Raw genomic sequence first — 17,482 nt, forward strand, 5'->3', positions numbered from 1 at the left:
GTTTGTAGGTAACTACATATGAGTACGTTAGTCCTTTGTTAAATACGTGAGGCACCTCTTTCAACTAGCGCATATACGCTGCTGTCTCTGCTAAAAGCGATATTGCATACCCCGTTATTCCATCTTAAATTAAGTTAGAATTTACAACATGAGTGTGTTTTAAATACCATTTCATTTGGAGCTGTGCCGGTAAGGAAAGTAAAACGTGAGCATGGTTTGTAGCAGTTTAAAAAAACGTATAAGGTTCTCCTAGAGGCGAGTGGTATAAACTTTTAAACATAATTTAAAAGAGGGAGATTTTAGGCTGAAAGGTCATGAATTCAGTATGAGTTGCTTGCAGGAAAATTCTGGTGTACTACGTGAGTAACATGCATGCAGTAACAAGTGTAATTAACACCGAACAATTTCAAGAGATTAGCAGACAGACCCCCTAACGGCTTAAAGTTGGTAAAACTTTTGAGAAAAGGTACCATACCTTGGGGTTTACATGAAAATAATGAGAACAAGGAGAGTCAGCATTCTCACGAAGTTTAAAGAAAATATTTCTAAGCTATTATCTTACATCTCCAGGTGTGAGATTTTACCATACCGACCTTTAACCTCACGAAGTTGAAGGAAAATATTTCTAAGCTATTATCCTCTATCTCCAGTGGTAAATTTTTACCGTACCGACCTTTAAACCCAACCGACCGCTGAATTGTAGTCATAACTTTTATTACAAAGACAAGTCGAACCGAGCGATAGTTTTTAACTGATGCTAGTACGATAATTAAAAATGCATCCATTACGCATTATCGGTGTTGCTTTTCTATAAGCCAATAGAAAATGCAGATCACTGAACTAGATGACGGTCAAAAATACTATAGAAATTCAAAACAAGTGAGCGCTTTTTTGAACAGTAGCAAACCTTTTCTTATATTGCTTAAAATCTTTTCAGAATCAAGAAGACAATATATATCTTTGTGACGGAACTAATCTCAGAGTTTTCAAGTAAAAAATTTAATTAATCAGTTTAATCTGCTTGTATTACACTCAATTCTAGTTCAAGCGATCGTTTTAGAGATTTTTTTGCAGTGTTTTAGGATTTCTCCATTCATTTTCTTGTCAAGTACGCACTTCTTCCACATATGTAACTATGAAATAAGATCAACCAACAAATGTAAGTAAACCACTAGCTTTCTATGCTTGTTCCTACTGTAGAAACACTTCACACCCGCCTGAAATGCGTAATTTCTTGCATCTATTAAATTGTGCTGCTTAATGCTAGCAATTTGTTGCTGCTTCTTTCCTATACCAGCCGTGTGTAGCTGAAATTGTTGCGCGATTTTATGTTGTGCTGTTACGGCACTTAAATGACAAGAAGCAACAGCGAAGCAATAAAATTGCGGAGGAATAAGTTTCGCAATTTCATGTAAATTGTAACACAAATATGTAGCCGTGGCGACAACAATAAAAGCAACAATATTTACATACTTTTACACCATATACTACATCATTCACTGCACTTGCGTCGAGTGTCAACAATGTAAAATAAGCGTAGCAATAAAAATGCTAAAACAAAATATATAAAAAATAAATAAAAATGCAGCAGTATAAACAAATTAAGGAATATTTACATGCCTGAGCTATCAAGCTGTCGGTTTAAGGATTTTACTTTTAGTAAAAAGAGGAAGAAAGAAATATTTTTTGCTTTACGCTATAGTTTTGTTGGACATATGTATAGGTCCTGGACGCAGCTCGCGATTTCATCAGCTGTTAACCAAAAGTGTTTTCGCTACTGTAATTTGTATAGCGTGAGTCTCTCTACCTTAAAACCTCTCCAAAACATTGTTGGACTTGAACGAAAGCGAAATTTTGTAACTGCACTTAGAACTTTCAAGGAAACTATGTAAAAAACTGTAAATTTGGTTTTTCTTACATACATATATTTTAGATTTAAAAGTTTTTTTAACTTCAAAAACTAATTCTGAAAATTTTCGAAAAAAAAAATTTACTTACAACAAAATTTTGTAAAATATACAAAAATAATATTTTTGACTGTAGAAAAATTTTCAAAACTTTTTTTTGAAAGAATTATTTTCTTAAAAAAATTTAAATGTAGTTTCTTTGACTTTAGAAAATTGTTTCCCTTCAAACAAAATTCTGAAACCTTTTTTTGTTTTAAGATTGAAACTTTAAACAAAAAAAAAAGGTTTTTGATACTTTGGAAATTTCGAAACTTTTTTATGCAATAACTTGGTTTCATTCGTGGTATAAACCAATAATTAAAAGAATAATAAATACAATTCTTGTTGTTGTTAATTTTAGTGTATCGGAATAGTAATAATTACATTTTTAATACGTAAAATACATTTTTTTTTCAAAAGGTTTCTGAAAGTACAATATTTGTTTTTTTTTTTTGGTTTTTTTCAACGTGCTTTCCATTTCTTTAGTCATTAATATTTCTGCCTTTAACATATCAACCCTTTTAATGTTAAAATCTCGGAAAAAACGTACTTCCGTTTGTTCCGACTTAAGCACATAACGAGTAAACTTGTAATTTATGTCCCTAATTATTGCCATCATAATTACCTAATTAACTAAAACTGAAAAAATTACAATAACAAACATACGCGCTCACCCATTATGAAGAACTCAACACATGTAGCAAAGAAAAAAGAAGGTCAACATGCAAGAAGTCATGCAAGGACACAGCATGAAAGTTGTTAAGTAATAAGTGAAAACGAGCCGACACTTCAGCAAAAGAGGAAGGAGACAGACGGCCAGCGGCAAAGACCGGAAGGCAGCAACGCGTATAAGACAACCTTGTTGAGAGGCAGAGTCGGCAGCATATGGACATACATTTTCTGTAGACAAATACAAATGTAGAATTCCAAACATAATTCTATATATATTAGTATACTAAAGAGATGTACATATAAACTTTTTCGCCGCCAAAGTGTAAAAGTTTTATGCGGCGCGTTAAAGAGGCAACACAAATCATATGCTACAAATGGACTTGCCGAAAGAAAGTAAAACTTGCGAAGAGATACATGTACTGAGAGTTGAGAGGTCATTGTTATGGCGACTTCGGCAAACGGACTAGGCCAAGTTATATAAATGCTTGTACAAGTGCGCCCATTTGATTGTTATTTTGGCACATAAAACACATGCAGTCTCGCATTTCTGCCGAAAAACCAATTCTTCTTAACTGCGAGAAGGCATATACGCAAAACGACGGAGCAGACAAGAGTCAGAATGGCCGCACAGAAATAGATGCGATGAAAGAAAGTCTACAAATAAACGCCATACCTCTGCAATATGCCCAACAATAATAGCGCTGCAGTTAAGGCTGCAGTTAAGGGCGCCACTCAGGCTCAAGACATGGCTGATTGGTCAACGCAATGAATGAAACTGGTGCTCAATTTAAATTGCTGCGTCTGTTTGTTTGTATTGAACTTACTCGGAATGCACAAGTAGTGCATACGTGACGGTATTAAACAATTTACGCTGATGCAGATAATATACTCACACATAATATAGGTAGGTGGGTACTTGAAACTCTTGGCTTCAAATTCATGGGGTACACAGTAATTTATTTACAGCGAGAACTCACAATGCGAGAACTGAGTTACCAACTAGCGATGGATATGGTTTTCTTACTATTTTTAGTATTAATATAGAGAGAATTACGTCTTAGGGTAAGCGCCTACAGTTATGCAACGTTTCTTTTTTTGTACTGCTGCATTATGTAAATTGCTAGTATACATTGAGGCGCCTCCATCACGAAAGTTACTCAAGCTTCTTACTCTTGAAAAATACTAGAGCTGCGCGTATTTTTTATTATTCGAGCATTCAACTCAATATCTTCGCGTTTGTTTTAAATTACTCAATTTTGAACTGTGTATTTCAAAACGCAAATAATTTTAACTTCACGCTAAATTTCACTGGAATTGCCAATTAGGCATGTATATTCTTAGACATTTAATGTTGTTTGTCATTTAAATTAACCAAAATAAATTGTCATCAAAACAAATTATATCATTTTTGTTACATTCAATGTCGACAACCCGTATTTTTTAAATGTCTTTACATACCTTTAGGCGCTTATATATTTGAACAATATGTCCTTTTTTTCGCGTCATTTACGACACTTTTAATTAAACAAATCACTGAGTATTTCACATAGCAACTAGGCGCCTTTGTCTCTCGCACCCTTTTGAGGTTAAGGAGAGCATGACTCTTTATGTTTTTGACGCACGTCGACCTTTCACCTCATCAATTCTTAGTTTGCGCGCAGTTATTTTACTTTTTTTCGCCTTTGCTGTTTCGTTAAGTTAATTGTTTGTCTTGCTTCATTTTTTTCCCCGTTTCGCATACACCTTTATTTTCAGGCGTACGATTTTTTTTGTTTTTTATTACAAACCTTCTACTTTTGTATGCTGCGTTTCCTTTGCCACCTGGGAGCTGCTCCGAAATTACGCGCTTTTTCCCAACGGCGATCGAAAATTCATGACAGTCAAGTGGAGGTGGTGTGGAGTGTGGTGAAGGTTCTTGTCCTGCTTTTTCTTTTTTATTCACTTTTTTCAGTATTTTCCAACTTTTTATTGTTTATATTCACATTGTATGCCGTGTGGGCAAAATGAAGCGAATGTCGTAAAATACTCGAAAAAATTCTACAAATATTTTAATATCGTCGGATTTACGTCGTTACTAGCAGTTATTAAACTATGGCAAAGTTTGCTGATTTTAAGACTGCCGTAAATGTTGTGGCAGCCTAAAAGTAGATTACGCATTTTAAGGTTTTTGAGATGCAAAGCGAGAGACCGTTAAAATTTCTAAAACGACGAGAAAGATTTTCAATACTTTTTGAGTATCCAACATTAAATCATTTTAAGTTAAACGAAGCTGAAATTTTATATTAAACCTGATTTCATTGAGACAGTTCAAAACTGTGGTAACAACACATAACAACTATAAGATCTAAAGTAATGCTTTATTTGTAAAAAAAAATTATTGCCTACATTTAGGCTGAAGTTATATGCGTTATAGTTATCGTCAAGTTAATAAGGCAAGTACGGAATAATATTTAAATAGCTGCTTAAATTTGAGCTGCATGTTATTTATAAGATAGAGACGCATCTGAATTCCTCTCTAGTAAGTTATATTCAAAAGTGTATTGTAAGTGTCTGCATTGGCACAAATTTCAAAGATAAGTTAACTTTTTGATTACATAAATTTGGAGTGCGAAAAGTACGTTGCCAACTCACCAACTTTCTTGATAAAATATATACAAAGTAATATACATAACAAAACAAATATTAATACTAATACAAATGGCAATAAAAGCGGTTGGCAAACTGCATTGAAAGTATGCAAACAGTAGAAAAATTAAACAAACAAAATAAAAATTATAGTAAGGAACAGCGCGTACAGTGTGTCGAAATGCAAATACTTGGTATGCGAAAAATATAAAGCGCAGTTCAGATATCAGCTTAAATTTTCTTTTAATTCTTCTAAAAAGGTGACTACCCTGCCCTAATTTACTGTATTAAATAATAAGCGTTTGTAGAATTTCTTAAAAATGTGTTGGTTGGAAATTTATTAACTACAGACTTCATTAAGCCTGATAAGCTGATTCTATAGGTATAGAGTAGTAAAATATTAATATTAGAGTGATACTAAAACTGTATATATTTCAACTCAGATGTGAAAATTTCAATCAATCACTTCCCTATGTACTCAGCTTAAAAAGCTTAGCATTTATTGCAGCATTTTGTTGTGCTGAATATTTTGAGGCACTGTAACAAAGTTTGAAGTGAAATAAACTTATTTACTAGAACTTCGGCAACAATAGTAAGCAAATTGACATAAAATATGAAACGACATTTTGTTATCAGCAGAGGTTGTATAAATGAGTAGTAGCAAAGAAAATATTGAAAAGCGTGATGCTGACTTTGATGAGATCTATTCAACGCAAGACGGTAATAATTTCACGCTGAATGTATAATTAGATACAGCTGTTATAAAAAATGTTAATAATAAAAAATTTGGAAAAGAGCTGGACAGACAAATATCAAAAGGTCAAAATATCAAAAATAAAGAGAAATTAATTTTGAATTGGAAAGAAAAATAAATATAATTTTGTATAAAAACTGAAAATATTACAGAAAAATTAATTTTGTTAAATGTTTTTTTTCTTTGATTTTTTAATTGAAAGAAGTGGATGGCTAATTTCAATTAAGCTACACTAAATTAAATTGAGGTAAATTTAGTAAAATTATGTGAAGTAATTAAAATTTAATTGATTTAATTGTTATACTAATTGTGCAATTAAGTGAATTTCTCTTATTTACGATTTACCATACATAAGAGCAATTAGCAAAATACGCAATTAGTTTTTAATTGACTATCATCATCATCAATTCTTGTAACTCTCACTGGAGCATGGGGTTTCGACAAACAATTTACAATGCATTGACTTAAAAGTGAAAATGTAACGCTGGAAAGTTTATTCAAAGCAGAAGAAAATCGTGTTTTTAATGAAAATCAAAAATGAATCATCAAAAAATAAATAAAATAAAGGAGCTGGAAAAATCCGAAAAAAATTTAGTTTGTTGTTATGCTGTGAAGAGCAATTTGCAGTTGGCCTTCAGTTGCTGGTAACTCTATTTTTGCTCGTACGATATTTCTACTATGCATACTTAAGCTGTTAGTAATGTAGTCACACGGTCGGTTGAATAAAATTGATGCAACTCAAAGTTTAATTGACTCAATTTAAGTAAATTTAGTTCAATTTATTTAAAACACTTAATTGAATTGCATTTATTTTTAAATAAATTGCTTAAAAATTAGAGAAAAAATATTTTTTCCAAAATAATTAATTTTCAGTATTTTTAACCGATTTTTCTTTCTCACATAATTTGTAGGAAAATCAGTTCGAATTTATATTTTTAGAAATAATGTATTCAAGCTCGCAAATAACACAGTTAAGTCCCCCAATATACATATTTAGCATCATTAATTGAACGTTACCTATTTTAGGAACCAGCATTATGATAATCAAATACTCTTTATTAAGTGCCTCAGCGCCTAAGCGGTTACAAAAACTTCCAGCTGAATTTGTGAGTTTCGTTGCTTGGCTTTTTCTTAAGTCTCTGCGAAATTTCGCTTCTTTTTATTTATAATTTCTATTACTGGTAAAATCCCCTTTAAAGTCACTGCATACAAGTGTGGCACTTGAGTTTTACAAATTTGGCGTTGAGCGGCGTGTTTTCGGCGTACTTTTAAATCAATTTCTAAATAATCTTAAATATATCTCGTATAAATACAATCAAGTGGTTCAAAAAACTATTATTATAAAAAATATTATGGACAGTGATTTTTGTGCGTTTATTTTTATTATTATGTCTATTTACAATTCTCGTCATCGCTTAAATTTTTTTTCACTACTTCCTTTTTAATAGTTTTGACGCAATCCTCCGGTTTAAGCTCACTTAACTTTAATTTCAGATTTTTTCTATCGTTGTTGTTGTTGCTACACAATTAATTTTTATTATCGCTTTGGGCGCTTGTTTCGCATGAAGTGGACACTTAAAAGTGCTGCTCGCCATAAAATTTACCAAAACAACTGCGAAAAAGTATATATATAATAATTTTTGTTTTGGCAACTATTATTTGCTGTTTGCGGTAACAACAACAAAAATAATTGTGCTTTTTTTTTGAAACGCACTCTTCTTTGCTTAAGCCGCCTATTCTTTAAATTTATAAAGCAATTAGCAAGAACATCAAAGAAATTTATTTCGGCATGCATTTTTGATTACTTTATAGTTGGTTGTTGTAGTTGTTTGTGGCAATTTTTAGCTGCATAATTTAGAATTGCATTCGAGAAACAGATTCACGGTCAGTAGGTGTTGTTGTTGTTTGGTAGTGGGTAACACGTAACGAGTTTATCTTAAACGAAACGGGTTTCGAATAGTGCAAATTTAACATATATGCTTTAAATATATTGCTTTGATAAAAAAAAAAACACTCATCAAAAAGATAAAAAAAAAATCAGAAATCTGTTCAGAAATCTTATAGATTTTATGTAATTTTTATGGTTTTTAAAAAACATACTGAATTAGAAAAATTAATTTTTATAATAAAAATATTTAAATAATAAAAAACAAAAACAAAAGTTATAAAAAGATATCAAAATTTTATTAAAAAATTGAGATTACGATGCATTTTGAAACTTTCTTGCTTTTTATTTATTTTTTATGTGATTATATACAGATTTAGAGAAAGTGTGCATAACTACACAGGGAAAAAATATGTTTTAGTGGATAGAATTAAAAAAAGAAATTAAAATTTCTTAACAAAAATTTTGAAGTATAATAAAAATTATGTTTATTTAAAAAATATTTAGGAATTTAGCAAAAAATTTTGAAGTATAAGAAATCAAAAAAAATTATGTTTATTTAAAAAATATTTAGGAGTATAATAAATTGGAGCTGATAACATTTATTTTAATAATATAAGTACATAAAATAATAAAAAATAAAAACAATATAAATTAAATCATAATTTTAAAATTTTATTAAACAAAAAAGAAAATTGAGAAAATTACGTATTTGAAAAATTCTTCATAACTTCATAATATTTATTTTTTGAGATCTTATTCATTTATATATAGTACAACTTAACGGATAATATTAAAAACCAAAAAAAAAACAATTAAAAGCTGAAAAAAAAGTTAAATATCAAAACTTAAAAAAAAAATGTTTAAGTTTCTTTTTTTTGGTGAAATATCAATGAAAAAAAATTTTAAAAATTTTCTTACTTTTTAATTTTTTTTTTAATTTGTGATTTACAAATTTAATTGTAGGAAATAAAAAAAAAATTTATATATAAATTTATCTAACTTATACTGAATAATATACTTGATTAATGTAATATTATTAAATTTTTTTTTAAAAAAATATCATTGAAGACAATTTTTAAAATTAAAAAAAAAAAAAAAAATTTGTTTATTGTTTGTAAATTTTCCTTCTGGGTGTTAAAAAGTTCGTGGCAAACTTAATCTACACTGCAGAGGGTATAATGAAATTGGCATTAGTAAGAACTGGTTTTGGCTGGCGCAAAAGAGTTACGGAAATATCTGATTAGGTATATGTATTACTTTTTGTATATATTTTCTTATAGATCAATTGCGTTGATTAAGATGTTATAGCTGCTCAGTTAGCTGAATACTTTCAGCTTTAAAGTTAAAAAAAAAAATAATTAAACAAAAATTATCCTAAGCAAAAAAAAAAGTAAAAATCATAATAAACATGCAAAAGTCACAAAATTTGTAGCGCTCATAATGCATACGGAAGTGAAATTACGTGGTTTCGGCATTTGAGCGTGTAATAAATCAGATAGTGGGTGAAAAACGAGCGACAAAGCAAGAAAAAAAGTATTAGAAATCGGAATTAAGCTGACAATCAAAACAAATCATAAATCAAAAGTGGCAGGCGAACGCTGGTAGGTTGGCATGCTTGTGCATACAGAGCACATATAGCGTACTTAGTTAAATTCTTTTGGTGAAAGGCGCGCCGCTTTTTGGCTATGCAGCGCCACCATATTTGGTTACCGAATTTGTGCTTGCTGTTATATATACACTAAAAATAATTTTTGCATTTCACTTTTCTAAAATGTACGCCAGCTTATTTTACTAAACCTTATTTGCAGTTTTTTACATTTTCTTATCACAAAAGTCCTACGCTCCAATCGTAGTTAAAGGAAATACTATTATTACAGTGGATAATATAATATTGTTCGCTAAGACAAGCCAGGAAAGATATATTATATATATCTTTGTATATTTTCACATTTCTGCATTAATTATCGGTTGTGAAAACGGTATTGTTTCGCTTATGTATGTAAAATATAATCACTCTGAATAAATTAAAAAAAAAAAAAAAGCAATATTTTCTGAATTATTTGAGATTTTTTCTATTTTTACAAGCAGCGAATATTTTAAGATAATTTTTAAAAGGCAGTAAAAATATTATATATTAACTTAGCTACCTTTTTCTCGCAATATATTAGCAAAAACTTTGTTTTCAAAATCTGTAAAACTAAAATTAAGCTTTTTTTGAGGTTATACAAAATACACTGCTTTAGACCATTAAAGCCTACTGACTTAAAAAAAAAATTTTAATTGTTATTTGAAAATTTTTTATTGAAAATTAGAGGGTTTTTTCAATTTTAAGTCGAAATAAGGTTTTCTGCTTAATGTTTTAAATGAATAAATGAAATGCATAAAATGAATGAAAAAACTTGGTTATTTGAATTTTTCCCATACATTTTCAGGTTATGTGAAATTTTTTATAGAAGATAAAAATAAAAAACCAAAAACTTGGTTATTTAAATTGTTCACATATATTTTGGGGTTATGTGAAAAAAGTCTATATACAAAAGTTATAGATCTTTTTATTACCTAAACCATTGCCATATAACTAGTTTTGCCTGAAATCGAGATAAACTATTCTAACCTTTTAAAAATTCAGCACCGCCACTACTCTTCCTTTCCCGACCACAAAACGACCGTAAATTATTTTCCCTTAATCTTTGCTATTTTATATCTCTTTCGTTTCCGATGAGTTTCAATCTACTACGAATTTCTTTGTTTTCAAAAATTACTAGCCTAGTCTATTTACTAAAAAAAATTGAAAAAAAGTTCTCAAAATCGTAGTAAATTCTGGATAAATGAAAACAATTTCAAATTTCGAAAAATTTCTCTGCTGCATGTAATTATTATGAATAATATTGTTTTTAAACCAAAAATAAATATTTTCCAAAAATTCGCTTTATTTTGATTTTTATTTTTATTTCTGACCAACAAAGTATAATTTTTTTTTGAATTATAAAATAAAGTATATAAAAAGCTACGATATTAAAAAACAACAATATGAGTTTATGTGAATTCGTTCTCATTTTTTTCCAAACACCTAACGAAAAAAAAATATATAACGTGAAATTGAGCAAAAATTAAGAATTTTGCGAAAAAATGGCCAAGTCTATATTCGTCTAGGCCTACCCATAAATTTACCTCCGAACAACACTTTCAATGTACACTTCATTAAAAAAAAAATTTATTTAGAAAAAAAATTAATGACGCAAAAATCACTGTCCTTTGAGTGGCGAAAAGGCACCGCAAATATGCAAACTCATAAATATCGCTGAACTCACCATTCGTTGCGGGCGAAGACATGCCTTCGCAGATCATAACTTAGTAGACGCAGTCGGTGTGTTGATGCAGAAAACAAATCTGCTACGCTTTCAATACAGGCGGCACTCTTTGACGTAGCGTACGCCGACGTTCACAGGCACATTAGCGAAGCGGAGGAGGTGATTTCACCAAAATACTGGTATTTTGTTTGAAGTAAGCAAGGAAATGGTCGCAAAGTCAACGCACGCAATCGTTCAATACAGCGCTGTTGCTGGCAGTTGGGCGCTGCAGGCAGTTTATAGGCTAGAGTTGGAGTTTCGTTTCGTTGTCGGCGTATTTGGAGCTGCTATGCCTAGCTGCGCTGCTGGTACGACTGCAATTGTTGTTATTGTTGTTCACACGTGCTGCACTACAATGCTAATTGCGGCGATAGCACAGCATTTTCCACGCTCTAGCGGCTAGTGTGTCCAATATTGCGACAAGCGCTGTACACACTGATTTTTTATTGGGTATTGAGCAGCGCTGGACAGAGTGGCGGCTAAGTCCAAGCGGTGTGTAACTTGCAATTGTGTGTGTGTGTGTCAACGAAGAACTGGACTTTTTTCAAGCGCTAAGCCGTAAGAATTTTGGCAACAACAAAATGCATGGCGAAAATAAAGCACTGTTAAAGCGGTGCAATACAAAAACAAACGCTTGTTGGAAAAGTGCAGTTCACTGGAATTTCTAGCACTTTTTGCTTAAGGTAAATGAACCCTTGAACTTTAAACTTACACCCTTGAAGCAATCTATTTGATTTTTAGTAATTATTTTTTTTTTTAATTTTTTTATTTTTTTATTCCTCAATTTGAAAATTTGGCACCTTTTCTAAGCATTTGACTTGGGTTCCAAACACTTTGAATTCAATTTATATTTAGCGAAAAGAGACTATACTTTGGAGTTACCGTTGCAACGACAGTAAAAATTGTACGAAGTAAACTTTTACAAAAACAATATGTGCACAAATGTTTTCACTTTCACGAATTTCGTGTTATTTTAGCGACCAAAAAATTAGCAGAAAAACAAAAAGTCACAAGACAAATACATAACATATTTTGCTCACAAAAAGGGACGTCCCAGTCGTTGGTAGAAAAGCATTTAGTAACCACAAATTAGCAAATGTTTAGTCACTGTGACATTTCACCAAATCGAAAAATAATAAAAATAATTTTAAATAAATAAAGTAAAATCGCCTAATCGGAAAGAAAGTATGGTTTCTTCGTTGTCACAACGCGCGCGCACCCAGCTACTGTGATTTCGTATCGACGACCGAACCAAGGGATAGACGAGCAGAAAGCGACCGTCGCTGGCGAAGATTTTGCTTAGACTGAAACGTACAGTGCAAATCGAAGTCAACGCCACCACCAGCATACGGCATAGACGACCGGATTTGGCTGACGACTGGCTGGAGTCTGTCGTGTAAGTGCCAAAATCATGGCCCCACCAACACACATGCACGCACACAGGCACGCACACAGGCACACACACAGGCACACACACAGGCACATGTTCGCCTCGCGCGCGCAATAACAAAACAAAAACCTAGCGAATACTTGTAGTACACAAATGAGAAGGTGTGCGGAGAGGCGGCCAAAGGCAAAAAGAGGCAGCCAAGTAGTGAAGCAATAAATACGCCAACCAACAGTTAATGGCGAAAGTCAGGCACAAAGCGTTATGCAGAAAAATGCCAATGTTCACAGTGTTACACCCGCTTGCATGGTCTCTAGCAAAAGCAATTCGACTTCGCTGCCGTTATTATGTCTCCCTGCGCTCACACATACAATTTCAGTTTATTGGTCGGCATTTTCACTTTTCTCGCTGCTTCGCGTGTGCTCGTTTACGTACCGGTTGAGCAAAACACGGAAACAGCGTTAAAAATGCGGCGAAAAGCGCACGAGCGGAGATGCGTGCTTCAACCGTGACGTAACGTGTGGAGGGACAGCGCGCGCTTGGCATGAGTGCAGCGAGCGTTGTGCATAGCTGTGCGTGTAACAGGTGGTGTGCTGCTCAACACACGCGTGCAAATAGCCGGAGAGCGCGTTAACAGCGCTGTGGAGCCAGAGAATGTTAATGAATATAATAAATTTTATCAACATTCTCTGGTGGAGCTGCTCTCGTAGTTGCCGCTTTTGAATTTTGCTCTGTGTGTAGCGCAAAGCTTTTCTGTTTACGCTTGAAAGCTCTGAAACAGCTGATTGACAGGAATTGTATACAGTGGAGCTGAAGATAACTGGATAACCCTTTAATTACCTTCTAAATATTTTTAAAATGAAATGGTTTTTATTTTGATAAGGTAGAGATATTTATAATAGTTTTATACTGGATATATATAAAAGAGAGCACGACTATTTTATAAAGCGTCATTCCGCGTTTGAATTTTGCAACGCATTATGAGAGCTTTGTAATTTTATTATGCAAGTTCTGATTTATTTCTATGTTAAAGAAATATAATCACGACCAAATCTTTAGTTAATTTTATCCTCCGGTAGCAAGGTAAAAGTTCCAGTTGGTACTGACTGTTGCTACAAGCGAAAATAGAAATATTTCTCTACATTAGAAAAATCAAGTGTGGAAAAAGTTAGTATCATCTGGAACTACAAATTAGCACTAGCATGCGAATCTATAATACTTGAGTTTGGTCAACCAAACACAAGGGAAAAATTAGTTTTTGGTCATAATCTCTTATGCACTTTCAGAAACTGAACGAAGCTCCAGTTCACTTAGAATAATGTGGATAATAGAACAAACCAAATTAAGATGCATTTGCATGAAATATTCAGTTTCACTCAGCATAATGCAAAGCTTAGAGAATAATCTCTGCGACTCTTAACACAATCGGGTCTGAAAAAAGAAAGCAGGAACAAAGCATACTAGGCTCCATCTACAAAGAAAATGGATTGTTTGAATAAAAAAAAAACCAAATCTTTGGATGCGTTCCAATGGCATAATTGTGGCTCTTTCAGATCAACTATAATTTAAAAACGAATCGAAATGGTAATTTTTGGTAATATTTATAAAGAAAACGAGAGAGAGAAATCATTTGACTTAAAAAACTGCTGAGAGTGATTCACGAAGATCAAGGGACTGCTCCAATCTGAACAGCGAGAAGTTTGGGAAAATAAACTAGATTTTTGTTTAAATTACAGACTAAATTATGCTCTTGAATAAGCAAATTTCAAAATTAAGATCTTGATGTTTCAAATTTCGAAGTATAAAATATATGTAGTAAATAGCGTGATGTAACAAATTTCTAGCTCGCGTGTTTGGAATATAAATTCAATTACAAACATTTACAATAATTCATCTACGTAAGGTCCAAGCAATTACAGGAATAATTTAAATTCCGAACATTGATATATTACGCGCTTGCAAGCTTTTAAGTACATAAAAATGAGGAGTGAGGTGTTTCAATACAATTTAATGAAACTATATAGCAGTAAAACAGATTCGCAAAAATTTAAATTCACTTTCGAAATCTCCTACATTATTTACATACATATACATTTGTATTTAATCGAAAGTATTTCAATTATTTGCAGTTTTGTGCTTTTTATACCGAACTGAATTCCAAATTTTATGCAAAACAAATGTAAAGCACACAGCAAATGTGTCTTGCATACGCAATGCTCACTTAAGCGCCAGGCGCACCAACAAATTTTTTTTAACAATAGCGAATTCTCTGCACTTACCGACCGTCCCTCATCGAAGGCATCACGCATCGAATAACCGCCGCGGCGTCCCATTTTTCTGCGCACTTTCCTTTTAGGCGGCGACGCACTGCTGCTGCGCGTCGGAAAGAGATCCTCCTCACTACTGCTGCCGCTCACACTGATGCTCAGATAGTTATTGTTGTTTTTATTGTTGGCACTCGCGCCTACTTCGGGATCACCTTGTTGCAATGCGGTGTAGTTAACCGACTGAAAGCGATTGAAGCGTGGACCAAAGGTGCCGAGTATACCACCAGCGCCACCGGCACTGCCACCTGCTTTTGCTGTTGGTGTTCGCTTATTGCGCGCCACACCGACACCTGGTCGTCGCGTGTGCTGTTGCGTGCTGCTGCTTTTTGCTGCTGTCACTTTATCTGCTCGAGAACTGGCGTGTGTGTGCGGTATCTCCAATCGGGTACTCATCACTGTTTCAAATTGCAATTAGTGTACGTGGAGCTTGCGCGTTTCACTTGAACGAGGAAACTTCGTTGTTTAATTTTTTTCGAGTGCTTGTTTAATTGTTAATTTACTTAGGTGAGAATGTTTTTGAGATTAAATGAGATCTGAAATATGAGAAATATAGAAAGTATATTATTATTTAAACATATACACAAGATTTTAGATTAAATCATAGTGAGAAACGAAATTATATTTTTTAATTACATTTCAATGAAGCTTTTTGGCATTCATTATAAATTTTTAGAGATTTTCAGCAGAAATATGACTCAGCTTACTTTTTGTTGTTTGATTAAAAAATTAAAATAATTCAGCAACAGCGCCTATTTTTTTGATCTCAGGACTTATATCAACATCTATGTTGTAAAACCGAGGTTTGGTTAGTTTCAGCCTGGGAGACTTTTTTCTATCTTTCGAAGCCATAAAATAAAATAAAAATTTCAAGCATGATCAGATTTATATTATCATTATAGAATAAAGAAAATATATCTAAAATTTCATATGTGAGCTATCCCCAACAAAAAGTTAACCCTTAAAAGATACCAGTTGGTACTTTCGGGTAATAATGAAGCTTTTTTGACGACAACACCTCAGATATTATTGGGGATCCTTATTTATAAATAGTTTTCCTCAAGTAAAGCGCACTCAAACTCTTGTTAGACCGGTGCATGGTTCTTCTCTTTCATGCTATGGTTTGCAGAAGATTACTAAATCTGTCAGTTATTTTGCTTGAGTAGTATTGCTTCTGTAAGTGTCTCTATGTAATGTCTATTACAGAACTGTCCTTAATACCACTGCAGATGTTAACGAAAACAATAATATTTTTTTTCTTTCAAAACGAGCAATATTAGTTCGTTGCTCCAAACTTTTCTGCAAGAAATATATATTATAGGTTACCTGTCCGTTATCGGCTCTTCACTGTCGCTCAAGTAAAGAATTGCAAACTGAATTTAACTTCGGAAATTCAAAAGTTGTCAGACTCGTACCTTTCCATACACAAACCAATGAGTGGGTACACATATGCCCATTAACAACAATATTAAATCGCATTTATCATACACTTGTAGGCAAGTACCTTCGTGAGCCTTTCACTGACGAAGGAAGGTATGCTTACATACACACATTCGCCAAAAGAGAGCATAATATATCCATATAAAAGCAGGGCAATCCAAAAACTCAAACCAGTTGGCTTAATTTCACTCTGTGCAAAGGGAAAGAATATCGCAAAAATGCCTGAAAAGCGATAAAGCTGCGAGCCATCAAATATTCTGCTGCTTACATGGCGTTTGAGGTCTCCTTTGGCAGAGTCAATGACATTTTCGAAAATAGGAAGCATCTTTGACTTATGCATAACGTCTATAGTGGAACCTTCAACTAGAAATGACTCTCGGAAAATTTTTTTGTGGTTTAGCTCTAACAATAAGTAAACGTAGAACGCACAAGTCTTAGCCGACTTAGACTTTTTATTCATTGGATAATTAGTTTGCCGAATGTTTTATATCTCGGTCTATCCAAACCTCTGTATACGCTAATCATTGCAGACAGGTTTGGAACGATTAAACTAAGGCACCTAACACCTGCCACCTTACCTGACCTCAACTCTCGCATTAATAAGATGATCCGAAAAACTTAAATACAAGCAAATTAAGCATTTGACCATGAATTTGGTGGATATTTGGTATTTGAAAAACAACATTGCCTTGCCTAGACTGATTTGGGGTAGTTAAAAGCAGACTGGATTTATAGGTGTAAAAAATGTTTGAACCAAACTTCACACGAATCTCTTATCTCAAAGTAAAGAAGATAGTTGTGTTTACCTTTTCCGAATTTGATGTCAAGTTCGGTCTCGAGAAAACTTCAATATTCATATTAATGTTTGAAAATTTCTCTCAGTGTATTAGAACATTGTTTTGTTAGCTCGACTAACGTCAGCCAAGCGTAAAACCTATTAGCATAAACTGGCCATTTGCACCGCATGCCAGCCACACAAGCTGGACGCATAAGCGACAATGTTACACAGAGAAATATACAAACAGACTCGTGTGTAGGTGCGCATACGTCTGCAATGCCATCAGAGCAGCTGAGGAACAACAACACAACAAAAGCA

General features: G+C 32.9%; 1 protein-coding gene across 4 annotated transcripts in view; it reads right to left on the reverse strand.

Moving 5' to 3' along the window:
• ome (dipeptidyl peptidase 4 omega) overlaps positions 1–15,357 on the reverse strand; it is a 108,148-nt gene extending 92,791 nt beyond the window's left edge. For 2 of the 4 annotated variants that reach the window (XM_070112188.1, XM_070112187.1), the window contains exon 1: positions 14,902–15,357. In XM_070112188.1, the coding sequence (XP_069968289.1) occupies positions 14,902–15,342 (441 nt within the window). In that variant the 5' untranslated portion in view covers positions 15,343–15,357. Of the gene's footprint in view, positions 1–11,196; positions 12,561–14,901 lie in introns of those variants that run through there. The other 2 variants (XM_036360912.2, XM_070112189.1) reach the window with 2 other exon arrangements.
• Positions 15,358–17,482: the final 2,125 nt, after the last annotated feature.

This window comes from Bactrocera oleae, chromosome 6, assembly GCF_042242935.1.
Source record: "Bactrocera oleae isolate idBacOlea1 chromosome 6, idBacOlea1, whole genome shotgun sequence".
NCBI classification, from domain to species: Eukaryota; Metazoa; Arthropoda; class Insecta; order Diptera; family Tephritidae; genus Bactrocera; species Bactrocera oleae.